This window comes from Montipora foliosa, chromosome 10 (genome assembly GCF_036669935.1).
Source record: "Montipora foliosa isolate CH-2021 chromosome 10, ASM3666993v2, whole genome shotgun sequence".
NCBI lineage: Eukaryota > Metazoa > Cnidaria > Anthozoa > Scleractinia > Acroporidae > Montipora > Montipora foliosa.
Window position 1 is genome coordinate 27,654,997 of NC_090878.1, and position 17,539 is coordinate 27,672,535.

Genomic DNA, 17,539 nt, shown 5'->3' on the forward strand with positions numbered 1-17,539 from the left:
CTTCCCAAACAAGCATGGGAAGAAGTTGCCATGGATCTACTAAGTCCATCACCATCTGGTGAACATCTGTTAGTACTTGTTGATTATTATAGCCAGTGAATAGAAGTTGATGTCCTCTGAACAACCACCAGCAAAGCCATCATTCATTGCTTGGATGCCCACTTCGTACTGACATTGGCTCAAATCTGGTATCCAAGGAAGTAGAAGAATATTTCGAGGAAATGGGAGTTGGGCACCGGTACACGACACCTCTTTGGCCGAGGGCTAATGGCGAAGTGGAAAGGCAAAACAGATCATTTTTGAAGTCTGTCAGAGCAGCTCACGACGAATGAAAAGCTTGGAGGGATGAGCTAAACAAGTTCTTGTTGGCTTACCGTTCAACACCACATTCAACCACAGGAAAGAGTCCTGTGGAATTGTTGTTGAAGAGAAAGACTTCCACTAAAATGCCTGAGCTTGTTGATGTGGAGGAAGAGGACATCGAAGCAAGTGATCAGGCAGTCCGTGATCGTTACACTCAACGTTACACTCAACAGTCTAACAAAGACTATGTTGATGGGAAGTTTCGGGCAAGGGATTGAGAGGTAAAGGAAGGAGATACGGTTCTACTTGAGAAGAAGAAAGGAAATAAACTGTCACCTTCATATGAGAAGGAACCCTATGAAGTAATTTCTCGTTACAGAGACCAGGTGGTAGTACAGTCACCACAGGGAGTTCAGTACAAGCGAAATCTTCAGCACCTCAAACCATTTCTAACACCAGACCGAGAAGACCGGGAAAGTACATTAAAGGCTGCAGAACCCCGAAACGAAACCAAAGCAACTGAGTTGCCGCCTGTGGAGGAGGATCCTTTACCAATTGCAGAATCACCACTAGAAGTTGGTCCTTCCGTTGCTTCTCCAGCTGATAAACCTTTGAGGAGATCAGGAAGAATTGTTAGCCGCCCAAAACGGCCAAATGATTATGTTTTATACTAAACTGGGACAACTTTAGATTATCGAGCCTGTTGTTGGGTTGCGAGAGTGACATTCAAGCAATTACTGAACTGCAAGAGTCTTGTATTAACATTACCAGACTGACATTAAGTTCTCTTCAGTATAAGTATGGAAGCGAGAGTTCTAGCACATGCTTTAAGAAGCGTTTGCATAGTTAACTTTTTTATATTGGACGGTAGGCATTAAGGTAAAGAGAGAAAAAGATGTACTGTATTAGGTCAGCGGATGAGAGCGATAGTACATCCGGGGAACGTACGACAAGGTGTGTGAATCGTGTTGGTATTCCTTGCTGTATTAAAAGAGTTGTTTAGACCTTTGTGGCTCGCCTCAGGGGCTCTGATATCCTAGACATATTGTGCGTAAACATGCGTTGATTATGCGGATATTTCACCAGATTATGCAGAAATTTAAACAATTTATAAAACTAATAATTAGGCCCGTCCAATGTATTTGCATGCCTATGGTAAGTCAGGACTCGAAATTGCAACCAATACAGTTGCATTTGCGACTGAATGTTTTCCCTGGGCTATTTAAAATAATTTAGGACCGTTGAAATAAAGGCATTTAGACGTAAATATTTCTAAAATAAATAAAGTGATAAAAAATTATTTCGTTTTAATATTGGTATGAATCTCGTTTCAATTTGGAGATATGGAGCAAAATTGTAATGTGGTTGGACCGCGATCCATTCCCTCGATCATTCACCACTTTGGGTGGTTTTTTACTCATATATATTGCCGGCTCCTATTTTCCCCGTGATATTCAATAGGCCATTTCCGAGTTCATGTCTGCCTCCTCTTCAAAGCGAGTCTAAGTGCGAAGTTTTTGTGATGGTAATCAGTTCTACTTTACATATGAATGAAAGCTAATTTTCATAAGAAAAACTTAGACTCGCTTTAAAGAGGAGGCAGACATGAGCTCGGAAATGGCCTATTTGCAACTATAACTTGCAATTAAATTTTCATATCTTGCCGCAAAATTGCGACTGGATTTTTCTTTAATTTCGAGCCCAGGGTATGTTATGAAATTATAATTTACAACACGGTTTAACTAGTGTCCAGGCTCATTGCCGAAAAACGTGTGGAAACTGCTTACGACCTTTCAGCTTGGAACCCAATTGGCGTTTTTTCTTCGATGTTCAGGAAAATAAGCGTTTCAAAAATAATAGTCACCCTCTTTGGCGTTTAGTTTGTGAGGGTGGTAGGCAGCTGTTTTATCACTAATACCAGGCATTTCTTCTGTTTTATGCGAAAAATATCGTAATTATGCGGAGGATGCGGATTTTAGTGAATTATGCGGATCCACATCGCCACATCCTGTCAGATGCCATGTAGTCGTTGTTCAGCATTACTAAAAATAGATTCTATGTTGTGTTATACAGCAATAGTTTAGACTTGGAAACTTTTAGGAAAATACACACAGCTTTAATTAGGTCAGACAGTCATCTTGTTTGTGTTTGTTGGAAATCTGGTCCCATGTGAATTGGAAAGTGATGGATGAAAGAACGTCTCTTGAGACTGAGAGAAGTAGCTGTTGTAAAACAAAGGTTATACGTCCTAGCCAGCTTAAAGTGTACTTTTGAAAGTGTCCTCGTTTTTCAGTGTCAAGAAAAGAGCTTTGCTAGAGGGCAGATAAGGTATTGTTGTAACCCTTTACACTCTTGGTAGTAACAAATTGTGTTTTTTCACGCTCCTTAATTAACTTGTCGTTCTGCCGGTATTAAAGGTAATATAGGTTAAGTTGATCTTCAAAAAAAAAAAAAAAGAAAGAACACCCTTACCGTACCCTGGCAGTTGTGATCTGCTGGGACTTATTGAATGTTAATGAGCAAAGTTTGGGCGCATCAAAAGCAATAAGCCGAAACCTCGGTTACAGGTTACAGAGTCACCTGACAACGGGTGGTCACATATAAGCTCCCAAAATCTGAGGTTTTTAAATATCTCCTCTCTTTAGTCACTTGACTCGCTACCAGCAGGGCCTGCTTTTTCATAATTCATATACATGCACTGAACAATGCTTTCACACTTCATGTTAATCTGACCGTGACCATGCACAATATCTTGTCCTCGGTCATATTTGAGTTTTGAATAAATGAACCAAAATTTCTGGTGGTTGTCTTTTAGAGGAAGGGTGTTGTTTGTGCACGGTCTGAGGGCCAAAACAGAAAACAAGAAAAAAAATGAAACAAGTAGAGGTTCATAACCATCTTCAGTTGATATATTAACTACAACGGTGTTTCTAAGGAAAGGGAAAAGAGATTGACTGGAGTCATTGTTTAACAGTGGGCAATGATGTGTACATACTGAAACACAAAAAGCCCCATCAGCCACAATGATGCATAAAGTAGGCAGCACATAAACAGAACTTGCACGCAAATAAATGTTGGGAAAAAAAGAAAAATTGACTCTCGTGATAAAATGCTTAAATACAAATTTGAGAAAATCGAGCCTTTCATGGTTTTTTTTTCTTTTCATGTTCTTTCCGCTCTTTCGTCGTTCTCTCCAAGCCTACAATTGTAGATGCTTCCTTTGCACCTGTTTAAACTGACTCAACTCGACACGATCTCAACTCCAAATAATGACTATCGTTAATTCCTAATTTGCTTTGAATTTCCTATTATCGTTAATTTAGGACACTGTGCCCCAGGACTTGTGGTAGCAGTGGATTGGATTTGAAGCCGGAGTTTCAACTCTATAAGTCCTGCCTCGTTCTGCTTCACCACTGAAGATCAAGACTCTGCGTTTTCAATAAAAGGATTTCTTCAAGTGTCCTATAAAATTGTTGATATCATTGCTGAGTAATTAGACCTAAGCTAGATTAATTAGGCATAAGCTTTGATTTTCAAATGTTTAGCTTGGTAACTGACCATTTGCAGTGTTTAATATTGGTTGTTGCCGGGTGACAATACAGTTTCAGTAAACAGTGTTTAAAATATTGTCCCTAGACAGCTAGAAGTGTGGTGGTCAGGTTGTTAGGTGACAGGTTAAATTAATCAACATTCCCCGGGTCAAGTCCTATGTCCATACACTTGGGTTATCTTTTAAAAAATATATGACCATTTCCCATAATCCATATCACGTTTTCAGTCATCTAAATTAACGATACATGTAATAGTAAATTCAGAGCAGAATTGATTAGGAATTAACGATTATCGTTTATTCAGAGGTAGAGAATGAATTGCTCAACTAACTGGGATGATCTTTCCAGAAAATCATCACGGACGAGATACTTGCAAGTTACCAGCTCCCAGTTGGCTTGATAACTCAGTTGGTAGAGCAAGTGCAGTGCAATCGCATGGCCATGGGTTCGAATCCAGTTCACTGCACATTGATTTATTTCAGGCTTCTACTTACAAGTGACCAGCTCCCAGTTGTCTTGATAACTCAGTTTGTAGAGCAAGTGCAGTGCAATTGCAGGGTCATGGGTTCGAATCCCATTCAAGCCTGGATCTTTTAGGCTTCCTTTCCATTGCTCAACTAACCGTAATGATCTTTCCAAATTTCATTTTATTCTATTCTGCAGCTCAAATACGTATAGGTTCATGCTTTCCATAAAATGGTTTTCCTTTGTAGCCAAAAGTTTACGAGAAAAGTGATGACTGGAACAATTCCAGTGGTATGTATATACACGTACATGAAATGGGTGCAATGTAATGTAATAAAACGGTACAATCTGCAGCCTTAAAACAAAGATTTTCGTTTTTTACCTATACATTGCAAACCTTAAAATGAAATGGGTGAAAGGCTGAACTTCAAGGGATCCTTGTCATTTCAAAAGTCAATTTAAACAATACAACTTACTATCTTCCTTTGTTTTTGAAAATTGAACAGAACTGTTCATTCCATCACCAGCAGACGTAAAGGCCAACACATGAAATTCATATTCTGTAAATTTAGCCAATCCAGTGACTGGTATGGTGTACATGGAGGCGTTGGAAACAAAAATGGTTTCTGGTCTGTTATGGGAGCCTTTCTTCCGGAAGAATATTTTAAATCCTCTAATGATTCCATGTGTGGAGTCGGGGGGTGGAAGCTTCCAGGACGCTATTATAACCGTAGATGTGTTTGCAGTCACTGTAAAATTGCTAGGAGCTTTTGATGGGACTGAAATATTTCAAATGCAACAAAGACAAGTAATCAGAATGAACGTTTCCCACGAAATGAAATAAAAGAAAAGCGATTCAACCATTCTAAATTGAATAGTAACTTTCTTTTTGCTTTCTTCCCCAAAAGGAGATCAATTTGATGAAGGAAGTGACATTATAAATGAAGAACGATGGCTTATCAGAAACAAAAACACCATGGCAATGCATTCCACATTTGCAAATATCTCAATTTCTTTCAACTGCATTTGACTACTTTCTCCCACAAGATATGGAATAATTGGAGATAGAAATCTATAAGTATAAGAAAGGGTCATGTGGACATTGGAAATTGTGATTTCATTGCTGTAATTCACCATAATTGTCCCTAATAGACTAAAGTAAGCCTGCTAAAAAGCTACAAACCCTTACCATCTTCCAATGTCCTTGTCTTTAAGGAACGCTTTGGTCCATCCCCCACCGAACTAAAGGCATACACTTCAAATTCATATTTTGTGAATTTCTCAAGCCCTGTGACTTCCGAGGAGAAAACCAACAAACCATTCTCAATTCGAACGTTCTTGGCATCTTTGATAGTTTGTATTTGTACGTTGGAGCCTTCCTTTTGATATAGAAGTTTAAAGCATATCAACTTTCTTTCGTAGTAGTACCGTTCTGAAAGTTTCCAAGAGGCAGCAACACTAGTAGACGATTGCGCAGTCAAGACAAGAATAGGAGTTTCAACAGGAACTGGTATGGAGAAAAAGAAATTATTTGCTGAAATTCCGCACAAGTCCAAAAACACCATTAACTTAATTCAAATATGCTAGAAAATCGTTCTTTCTACGTAACTTTTCAACCCATCCAGTCTACCTCTGAAATGACGATTATCTACAATTCCAAAGTTTCCCTAAATCGACTATTATCGTCAATTTAGGACCCTTAGCGTTTGATAGGGATCATGGGAAATGAATATTTATCTTTAAAATCTGAACCCCAACGCCTAAACTCGCTGGACTCGAACCTGGGAATGTTCGATGAATAACCCTTTCACCATCCCACTAGAGTACCACAACGCTATAGCCAGAAAATTATTTTTTTAATTACGTCAATACATTTTTTCTTCTGAATGGAATGTTGCAGTAAATGTGTATTATCACCAGCTAAGAAACAAGTTTAAACATGAGAAAATGTGGATTACCAAGCTAACCATTTTAAATCAAGTACTAGACTTAAGCACTATTCAGCAATGATTTTATATATACTACTTCGTGTTGATAAATAATTGGTGCAATTGTAAGCCAGTCGATCTTTAGTTCTTACGTGGATAAAAACAGTTCCTTCGCAGTAGGTGCTCCAGGTTCATATCCCGTCCAGGGATGCAACTTCTTTTCATCTGCTACCACAAGACCTGGAACAGAGTAATCTAAATTGACGATAACAGTCAATGCAGAGAAAATTTGGAATCGTTGATTATCGTCATTTCAGAGGTAGATGATATGTTGAACTTTTACAATACTAACAGAAGGCTGTCAAGTATTATTCCTGAACATATACGCATAAAGAAAAAGTTAAAATGGGGTTAATTTTTTCTTTTCTAATTTTGTCTTTTTAAATAATTGCATGCAGATGGATCTGCAAAACTAGAGATCACGAGTTACCTAGAGATTTAAGTGCTCCATAGAGCTCAACTCTCAATGCCTTATGACCAAAAAAGTCAATTGGCTCAAAGCGGATGAAGCTCGCTATGATAACCTCCTCAAGATTATGTTTGACAATGTCATTTCGCCCAGTATTTCCGTGAAAGACCTGCAAAAAATAAATAAATTTATGCTCACAATTATGGACGGTGACGATGATACAGATGATGACAGTAACCTGAATATAAGCTGAAAACAGACGCCTCTGTTTGGTAAGACAAATTCACGGTGGTAATATATACTTTAAAAAGTTTAATGTCAACTGTCGCAGTATTAGAAACCGCGGCTGTTTTAAGGACGGTGCTCACTACTTCAGAGGTATTTTTTTCCCGGTTTACGAATATGCGGGAATAGCAAATCTTTACAAGTGTTATTGAAATGGAAGTAACCAAACATTTTTCAAAGTTAATTAATCAACAATATTTGTAAAAAGCTGTAAAATACGAAGCAATGTATATAGCATTCTTTTCCAAATTGAAGCCCCGAAAAATGGATGGTTATCCCCAATTTTATTTTTGCATGCCAAGTGCACTTTCTGAGTTCTGCTTTCTCCGCATAGTTTTAAACCGCGCAAAAATATCCCTGTATGAGTAAGCACCACCCATGGGAAACCCGAGTATCTCGAAATGCGTAGAACGTGTGGGCAATAACAATTGTTGGCACCGTCCTTAAATGGACTCTAAAATGATGCCGTAAACGTTTGTGTTACCTCCCTCTCCCTCAGCAAAACAATGAAAGAAAAACTTGAGGAGCCCCATAAAAATTATAAATAGGTAAGAGAAATAAGACCGATGCTGATTAAGTTCCACTAGAAAATCAACTTAAAGAGAATCCACTCAGCCGCCAGCAGATCTTCCTGCAAGATCAACACCAACCAAAAAGCTACACGTACCAGCTGATGAACAAAGCAGTGAAATATGAACTTTCTACTGTCAAGGCCAAACTAAATGAACTTACAACTCTCATGGATGTATTTTCAAAACGTCAAATAAAACGTGCGATAGATGCATTGTATTCCGGTGTTTTTTTACTAACTCCATCCCCATGCGCAGACTCACGGAATTGCAATGGAGACTAAAGTGGCAAAAGCCACTCCCGCTAACCTGCCCACTGGAAACGTTTCATTGAGGACATGTTTTCAATGTGGACCACAAGGGAAAACGAAATCAACCATTTTGGTGAATTCACGAACAATTTCCTTCCAACAATCTAATTTACTCGTGAATAATGAACTACGACATCCAGGAAAATAGCGACAACGTAAAAGAACCTCGAAAACTAATAAACACTACGTTAGGTCGTAATTCTAAGACGACAATGATTAACGAGATTTCCAGTGGGGGTCGATCATATACTGAAAAAAAAGAGATAGGGGATAAAATGAATCTACATTTCGGCATGCTCAGAAAGAAATTGGCCAAGAACATTCCATATACAGGTGCCCCATAAGAAAAAATCAAAAGTAAGAGGGCATCTACAGGCCTCGAAAACGAGTTATAGGACAGTTGGTTCCAGAAAAAACGTTTCTGGCGTTTTGAAGCAACAAAAATAATAAAGATAGGTTTAAAATAGCATTTCAGCACTTGTTTGACAATTTCGATGCGAATCTCCGTAAAAACGAAGGCTTTCTTAGTTCTATTCCATATATTCTTATTCCAGAATACAGTCAATCGAACGTACCCTTAGTATATACGATGAACCTATAGAAAGGAAAGCTACCATAAAGTTGCTCACTGTACACACTGATGAATTTAGACTGTCATAGGATAATCACATATTACACATCGTACTGACCTAACCGCCAAAATAACTTGTGTATGCTTTAAAATACTCATCCATATTCAATAGTCGTTTTGACCAATGGATGAATTTCTCTACACACGTGAGTAAGTTGTTATACCTAGTAACTCACCCAACAAACCTGAAAGCCTGGGGAGGGATTTCAATGTGGCCCCAGAGAAATAGCGGGGAAAATAGATGAACAATGGAATGCAAAATGAAGAATTATATAATACCACTAGTGGCATTATGTAATGCCTTATGTTTATTAACATATACATTTCATGACTCCTTTCTTTGTTGTTCCTTGATATCTGCCACTCGGAGAAAATCTTAAATGCCCACTTTGTTGCGTTCCTGGTAACCTTTGGAATGCAGTCATCCAAGTCTTTTTTCTCTTGCTCTTCTACCATCTTTAGGCTCCTAATTTAAGGACGTTCGCGCTAATTGTTTGTGCGCAACGTTACTGCGCATGTAACGCGACTGTAATATGTCACGCATTACTTTGAGCATTAGTGAAGTTGAGGTTTTAAAACCTTTTCAAAAACCGTGGACGGTAAGTCTTGCACAGCGTTGGATCAGAGAAGATCGTGATCAGTCAAAATTGATTTAAAATATTTATGAAAGTCAAGTAGACTACTGCACGACTGATATTCACGAGGTTTTATCAGTCGTGCACTAGTCTACTTGACTTTCATACAAATTTTTCAAGCATCAGTTAAAATAACATGGCGACAAAAACGCCGAGGAAAAAATTACAGGCCGGCAAAAGAATGGCACATTTATTTGCGAATCATCATGAAACTTCAAAGAGAAGTGAGCGGGAGGATGGAAAGCTCTGGAAAAGGTAGCTGATCGAGTAGACTAGTGACTGAAAGTTTGGAAAAGTCGTGGACGAACCGTTGCGTAAATTTAATGGGGCTATTTCTTTTCAATGTTTTTATTACCCTACGAACTTAAATTCAAAGTGAACGCATGTTTTTAAAGTTCTTTTCCTTTACTTTCGTGAAAATTGAGGAGTATTTTCGTCCTCGTCCGCTTGAATAGTGCGGATCTGCGTGGAAAATATCAGCGATTGAATTTCACAAAAAACATACTCCAAAGGATGAGCATGACGGCAATGGGGAGATATTATACAAAACACCAACCAAATGAAGATGACCCCTGCTTAAAACGTCGTTGCTATGCTCGAAAAAGGTTTTTTTTTTTCGGTAAAAACCGTTCATCTCTTCAACGATCGATCCTCTCTGGGGTTCCAGTCCTTGCCCGACAGGTCACGCAAAAGTGTGACAAACGAACTTTTTCCATGAGCTTTGCAAAATCACATCGATTTTACTCATTCAGATCATCGGTGACCCCTATTTCTTAAATCATGAATAACTTACTTTACTTACTATCTACAAAATATGATGAAATAAAAAAATTCTCACCGTAAGAAGTTATCTTTTTTTAACATTTTCTTTCCTCATGCTATCGAATTCCGGTAGTGGTTGCAAAGTATAGAGCTTACGAAAACACTCGTCGAGGATGAACTCTACTGTTTAACACATCCCTAGCAGCATACAATTATCTAAAAATCTCACTCCTAAAAACCTATGCATGGAAACTTTCACTTCAACAGTTTATTTTCATGATTTTCGATGGATGAGCAGATGAGCCTACATCTCGCTATTATGACCGATTTCTCGAAAGTAAGGCATTTTTCCACTGCCATGTTCTCCGAAACAAAGTCGGAGTAAGTACTTTATGACCTAACTCTAGGCGAGAAATGAAGAAAATCTCACCGTAGGAAAATTTTGGCGCGAACGTCCTTAACTGTCGTTTTAGAGGCATGTTGTTCTCGGTTCAAAAGCCCTAAAAAAACTAAACCAGAGCATTTTTTCACTTACCGGGCAAAGTGAATAACATTTTTATACATCGCTGAAATACATTTCTTCGATTTCGAGGTGAACTAAACTGGCGCGTCTTCTTATGTAACGTCTCCTTTGTTCAGGGTGTTTTTAGATATCCAGGCGAACTGAGCTAGACCGCCTTTCATGGAGGAATAGTCTTTATCCCATTTGGTCAAAACGGCTATTGAATATGGAGGAGTATTTTAAGCCATTTCAAACACGTCCAGCACGTGTTTTATCAGATATAAATATCCCTTGGACTTCGCCCTCAGGACTTTTTATACATGATAAAACACTCCTGCTTGTGTATATATTAAATAGTAAGTATAAAATTAGACCTCTAACGAAAGACTTAAGAACATTGGATTCTATTAATCGATCAGTACAGCCGTACTTTGACTGTTGCAGTCTTGTGTGGGGTAATTGCTAAAAAAGCGTGCTTTTTTGTTAAACGCCGAGATGCATAACTACAACATCCGAAGAAGCAAGTTTGACATGCACTTGTCCAAACCTAAGCAAAACTGGTTAAAAGGATCTTTTGCTTGTCGAGGGGCAGCAGCATGGGATGCACTTCCATGTGACATTTGAAATTAGTTTCAAAGCGTTTTTTGAAGAAGGACCAACCTGATAGTTATAGATTAGGTTTTTTTAATAATTATTTTTTTTGTTATCAATAGTTATTATTTTCTATAATAAAGTACTCAAATTTTGTTTTAAGCAATTTAGTCTCTGTAACATACATGTAGGTAACATTAGTATTTGTTTAAAAGAATTTTAGCATTTTTTATAACTATACATATATGTAAGATTAGATAGGTACACGGCTCATTTAGAAACCAATATTGTATGTTGAAATTACTATCCTGTAGGATTAATTAGTCAATGCATGCGTGAGTTTGTTAATTCAATGTTGTCGAGGCGCATTGTTTTTCTCGACGATGAAGTTTTCAAGGGTCCACCTTTCGCCAGCAGCATTACTTACTTGATGTTCAAACACATTTTAAACCTACAAAAACTTTCCAATTCAGGCATTCCTCTATGCGTAGCTAACAAAATTCTAAATGGCCCAAATAACAGTTTTCTATAAATATTATAAACTGATCAAAGTCTACAAAGTGACTACAAGAGGAACAAGTAAATGGCAGCACTAAAAGCAGGAATCCGGAATCCGGAAACCAGAGCCAATTCGCGAGAACTACAGTAACTAACCCACTCCTTGTACGCTCTGCTATAATCTGCACACTCAAGTATTGAACTCTGACAAAATGTACATGTAACTGTAAAATGGATCTCACCTTGCTATTCTCAGTGGATATACAGACTTATGAATGGTGATGGTATCATCAAGCTAAGGCAGTCCAAATTACAATTACGGAAACTAAAAGTTTGTTTAATTTGTTGTACTTGTTTTTCTTTTTGTTTTTTTTTGTTTTTTTTACCTGACTTTTTAAGTACATAAGTGCTTCTTTTTATGGAACGAGGCGTATGGAGAATAGGGAGCTTAAGCACGTGCGTTTTTGAGACGCATACGGCAAACGGAAGAGAACATTTTGCGTGCCAGGACATTGGTTTCTGCCAGATTTTTACAGCAGTCATCTCTAATGGAAAGAAGATACTTAGCAATGTAAATGTGGTCGTGTAAAAACAGGTTAAAAGGGAAAACAGCTCACTTCCGTTTTTTTTAAGATCTACGACGCGACGGTAACGAAAACGTCATTTAAAATTGTAAGGGGGTCAGGTATATTAATTATTGTCGGCTTGTCTAACTTCCAAAAACTAGTGTAACTTTCCAAGAACTGAATTAGAAGGTACCGTGGTGAATCTACGACAGAAAATTCAAATTCGCTGCCTTTTGTTCACGTTCCCCGTCAAACTTGAGATTTGGTAATTTCACGTTGTAGATTTGCCGAAAACGTGAAAGAAATGAACAAAAATGAAAAATGCACGTGCAGAGCGTGCAAAGCTATTGTTTTTGCTCATTAAATATGCACAATTTGTGACGTTTTCGCTGCCTGCCTCGTCTCTAGTCTTCTGCGGATATTGAAAACAAAATGGCGGGCATTCCAAGGCTGGCAATTTTCAATGCTTTACTTGATTTAGTCGACGACGATGGATACCAGCTCACAGAATCTATCGACGACGACGGCATTTTTCTGTTAATGAATGACGAGCTAATTTAACTCATTAAGACCAATTTCATTTCTATCCCACGGAAATATTCTTTTGAAAACAAACTCAAACAACACCACAACACGTACCTGTGGAGTTCGATCCGTTGGACGCCATGATGAATTCCCAAAAAGCATTGCGCGTCAGCGCGATGAAAGGGATAAAGGAACGGAGAATCCGAATCCGGGTTGAAATTGAGTACAAAAAATCCACTACTGGGGGTGGATTCCTTGGATTCGAATCGCATTTCAGATTCGGATAAATGGAACGGTGAAGCAAAAATCAGATTGTGTGAATCCGAATCCGGATTGCTAAAAGGAACGCACCTTTAATCTCCCTAATGTCTTGCGTAAGCGACAGATCGCGACTGAAGCTGTTGATCCAGTAAGAACATACAGTAATATGAAAAATTCACATCGTTTATCCAAGTTAAGTTCTTTCGAGACACCCAACTAGCATTGAATAGGGAAGCAAGCAAGTATTGAAGAAGTTCTGCCGTAAGGCAGATGAACATTGCGCTTTAAGGTCGACAACTCATGATATGGTCGGCTTGGGTTAGAAGGTTGTTCTGCCGTGTTTTTGCAATTTGAACATACCGTGGGCTTTAGAATGATGTAATTTCACACGACACCCAAAATGCTCAAAGAAGTAGAACGAAATATTGCAATAACCACTTGAAACTCTTGAACAACATACGAAAAGTACAGCAAAAGGAACAAGAAGCAGTGTGGACTGAAATGGACAAGACTGAAATGGATTGCATTGGGGTAGTCTTAAACTCAAAAAGGTCAGCCCGACGTATATCATGTTTATGACAAATCACCTGGATAAAGGTCGTTTTTGCTCACAATCATGTGTGTGATGAAACGCTAATTTTATCAGTAAAGGAATTCCACATAACCATTTTCGAGTTTTAAACTCGTGATTAACTAAAATTTCCCTAAGTACCCTAAAATAACGACAAGTTAAGGCGCGTTTACACGACAGAGGAAAAATGGCACGGATCCGATAAAAAGTGGAACGCTTCCAATCATTTTTGTAAAGAAACAGTCAACTTTTATCCGTTCTGCTACGGGACCATAGGAGCCTATGGTCCCGTAGCGGAACGGATAAAGGTTCACTGTTTCTTTACAATCCTGGATTAAGTTAATCGGCATTCGAACAACCAGGCCCAGGTAACTAAGCACACAACTCAATCTCGACTCCAGAGCTCTTCTCTTGACTGAGGGAGAGAAGAGCTCTGGGGAACCCTGAAACAAAGTGTCTTCTCATTGGTTCTCGTGAAGAACAATCAAAAGCGTCTCGAATTGGTGCATTGATGTTAGCACGAGGAGTGATGAGCAAAGGCCGTAAGCTTCAAATAGCGAATTCTTTGCTATAAGAACCCTACGGCGCATATTCTCCTACATAGAGTTTCCCAGAGCCTTGGGTCGGTCCGAGGCTGTGGAGACGAGAATGGCACACAACTGTAAAGAGGTCAATTCATAGGGGACGGGAGCAGGACTAAAAAGGGCGGGAGCCAAGAGATAAAAGTACGGGAAGTGGGAGAGCAAGGTATGGGAAGCAGGATGTTTTGACCCCCCTTGTCTCCACCACTGTTCTCGTGCTCTTAAGCGTAAAGCGGCTTCTTAGAAAATCTTTCAAGGAAGTCATATTTTAAATTAAAACAAGGACTCACGTCATAACCCTTCATGCACAAGTAAATACCTTCTCTTCAATAGCCAATCAGAACGCGAGTTTACCTTTAGCAATGCGATCCTAAAGTGAATCTCATACCTAGGGCCATTCTCGCGATCTGATTGGCTATCAAGACGAGGTATTCAGAGTGGAATTGCGACTTTAAAATGTGGGTGACCAATATTCTACTGTGACAGCCCATCGCCTAACATAGCAACGGAGGCAAAACGGAGGAGATTTTCCTGTCTTCTGACAGTCGAGACAACTCTTTGAAATGGCTTTTTACCTGGTTTTTTTTAAGCGCATTGAACACTGCAACATTCGGCAAAAGATAAACTAAATGCCTGGCTTCATCTTTGAAAACGCGGTGCAATTCAAAGAAACTTTTACCATCTGACTCTTGAATTCCAAGATTTTTGTGATCCGTGCGATATATCGGTTTTTCCATAGGTTCCCCCAGGATTTCTCTTCTTCTTCTCTTCCTTCTCCCGCTCCAAGGAAGGGAAGAAGGGAGACCCTGGGGACGAGGTTGAGGTACCCCAAGCTTACGGAGAATCGTTGCGTTACATAAATTCTATAAGAGTTTGTATGGGGAATTTAGCCATCATTATTTAGGGCATTAAAATAAGTATACACCAGAATTTCTTACCTTACCTCCTTGTCTTGTTAATGGTATGTTCTTAGTATTTCTGGCCGTTTCAGCGTGATTCTAGGGAGTTTTGGTTCTACCAATGCTCTTTCATAATTGAATATGATTCCCCAAGGTTGGTTACTTATTGGCGGCAGTCTCGCATATCCCCGGAAGGAAATCAGCCGTAAATTTACTCCGAAAGCTCAGGTTGCCTCCAGATTTAGCCCAGTGCACGTTAAAATCCTCCTCTAACTAAAACCTTCTCTATCGGAAAAAAGCAGCTGCGGTGCGGGAATTTCGGCTCACAAATCTAACGACTCCATCGAGGACCGTCGATAATGCTCTGCCATGAAGTTCCGTGCACGGCCGTTGGAAAGCACCTTACCGACCGGGCCCAAGGTTGAAATTTGTTACACACCGGGTGGGCGACAATGTCAGTGTCACATTCACTGTAAACAAACTGAATGTTTATGTTTTGTTTACGAAACATCTTTAATGCATCAGCACTTCGCTGAGCTTCGTCCGTTTGTGCGTGACAGCTAAGTACTTTCCTCAGAAGGGCCTCACGTTGTAACTGGTACTGAGACTAGAGCCTCATCGCCCACCCTGTGTGTAACAACTTGAACCTTTGGCCCGGTCGGTAAGGTGTTTTCCAACAGTTTCCTGCACGGAAGATCCGAATCAAGCATGTTGCTAAGGGCCAAATCAGCCCATTTTGGCGATTTTCAATTCCTTTGCGTGAAAGGTATCGAGAAGACAAGGAAAGGCATTTTTGTTCAATTCATGTTCTTTTATTTTCGACTCCTAAAGACGTTTGCAAATTCTCATACAAACGGTTATTATTTTAACTGATCGTGATGCTCAAATTACATCGTTAGCTTGGGGTACCTGTGGTTTTTTGGGTGAAATTTGACGTGAAATTCCATCGCCAGGCGGTGAATTTTCCCATAGAATTTGTTTACTAGAGTATGGCAAATCTTTCTAGAAAAGTTAATTACAAACCTTTTCTGTCCCATTCTCTTTGTAGGTTGTCCAGTTTATGTTGTTCAACGATGTATATATCTTGTATTTTGTTGTCCATTGATCAACAGTTGGGTTTCCTTGAGTTGCTGTGGCGCAAATGTAGAACTCATAACCAAAGTTGATTTGTAAGAAGTCGCTAGCATTTCTTTTGGTGCTTGGTAACCATGCACCATTTCCGTTCAGTCGACAATTTTCAGGTCCGTTATTAACTCTGGATGAGGAAGCTGAGAAGACGCCATCTGGGGCTCTGCCACTAATGAACAAGCTAATTGCTTGAATCTGACATCCTAAAAAATAATATGGGATTATATTCACACGATGAGTGAATTTCACAGCTGTCTATTTTATAACGTTTTATATCGTTTAATAACCAATGTGGTTAGTTCGAGATAGAACTCCTAGGCCGCGTTGTTCAGTCATAGTTTCATTACCGCATCTGACTATATATCGGCAAAAACTTAGAGCCAAGTTCCAAGTAAATTATTTACCCAGAATTAGCATAATTGTTGTCTTGGTTATAATGAACCGGGAAAGGTTGGCTTTTCATTCGGTGACAACAGACTTAATATGTAGAGACCCTGTTAGAGGTTTTAGGGATAAGGGATAACTGACAAAACAATTGTAGGGGTGAGGGATAACCAAGATAGTTTTGATAAGTAATTTTAGGGGTAAGGGATGAATAAAACTCCCCTAACAAGGCTTCAATGTAAGCAAATCCAGTTGAAAAAAGAAATTGTCCCACTTTAAATGTTGAAGATACTCACTAGTACAACTTTGAAATTTATAGACACCTGATATTTAACAATTAGTCACCGGAGAAAAGGTGAATAATTGTTTTAGAATACACCACACAAGCTGAAGAAAAAGCGAATCAAAACGCTACTTTATTTTTTCAAAATGTGGTCGGAAATTTCAAATCTCGCACGCCGGCTACTCGGAGAGGAACAGTAATTGGATAATTAACTCCGAGTTAGCCAATCAGCGCACGCAGAGAGAACTATTCACTTGTGTGGTAATAATAATCTCGGTTTGTGAAGGCGTTAAACTGAACAGATATCTCTGTTTCTTGAAATATAAAAACACGATCTTCTTTAAAGAAAACGACTTTATACTCTTACATCAGAGGACTCCTCTCAACAGCAGAGTAATGAATCCGTGTTCAAGTTCATAAACCAATGAGCGCATTCAAGATCGCGACTTATGAGTTATTGGTCTTAATGAAGATTGTTATGGAGGCTCCAAAGGGTTTTCCACAGGCACGAGTGGGTTTCCAAAGGAAAAGGATTACAACAGAGATCTTTTAGACGGGAAACACTTTGATATTTGTCTACTACTTTTTTCAGTCAGCTTCTAAAGGTTGTCCACGAGTCCCCGACTGTTGCCATGATGGCAGCGGAGTACAATACTGCCACAAGTCCATTAAAATCAGTTTCGAAAAATACCTTGAAAACCATTTTGAAAATTAAATTCCATTAAACTTTTACCTAAAATTAATCCAGTAGAAATTGCATTATTTGTGAAAACATCGTTGGAAGATGATTAGCAAAAAAAAAATTGTAAAGGAATTTGCGAAAAAACTTACGAAGGTGTAC

At 38.9% G+C, this 17,539-nt stretch overlaps 1 protein-coding gene across 1 annotated transcript in view; it reads right to left on the bottom strand.

Moving 5' to 3' along the window:
- LOC137973125 (uncharacterized) overlaps positions 1-17,539 on the bottom strand; it is a 176,529-nt gene that overhangs the window by 42,098 nt on the left and 116,892 nt on the right. The window contains exons 8-11 of the mRNA XM_068819867.1: positions 15,927-16,234; positions 6,738-6,885; positions 5,509-5,826; positions 4,796-5,098 (exon numbers count right to left, since the gene is read on the bottom strand). Coding sequence (XP_068675968.1) covers positions 4,796-5,098; positions 5,509-5,826; positions 6,738-6,885; positions 15,927-16,234 — 1,077 coding nt within the window. The remainder of the gene's footprint in view (positions 1-4,795; positions 5,099-5,508; positions 5,827-6,737; positions 6,886-15,926; positions 16,235-17,539) is intronic.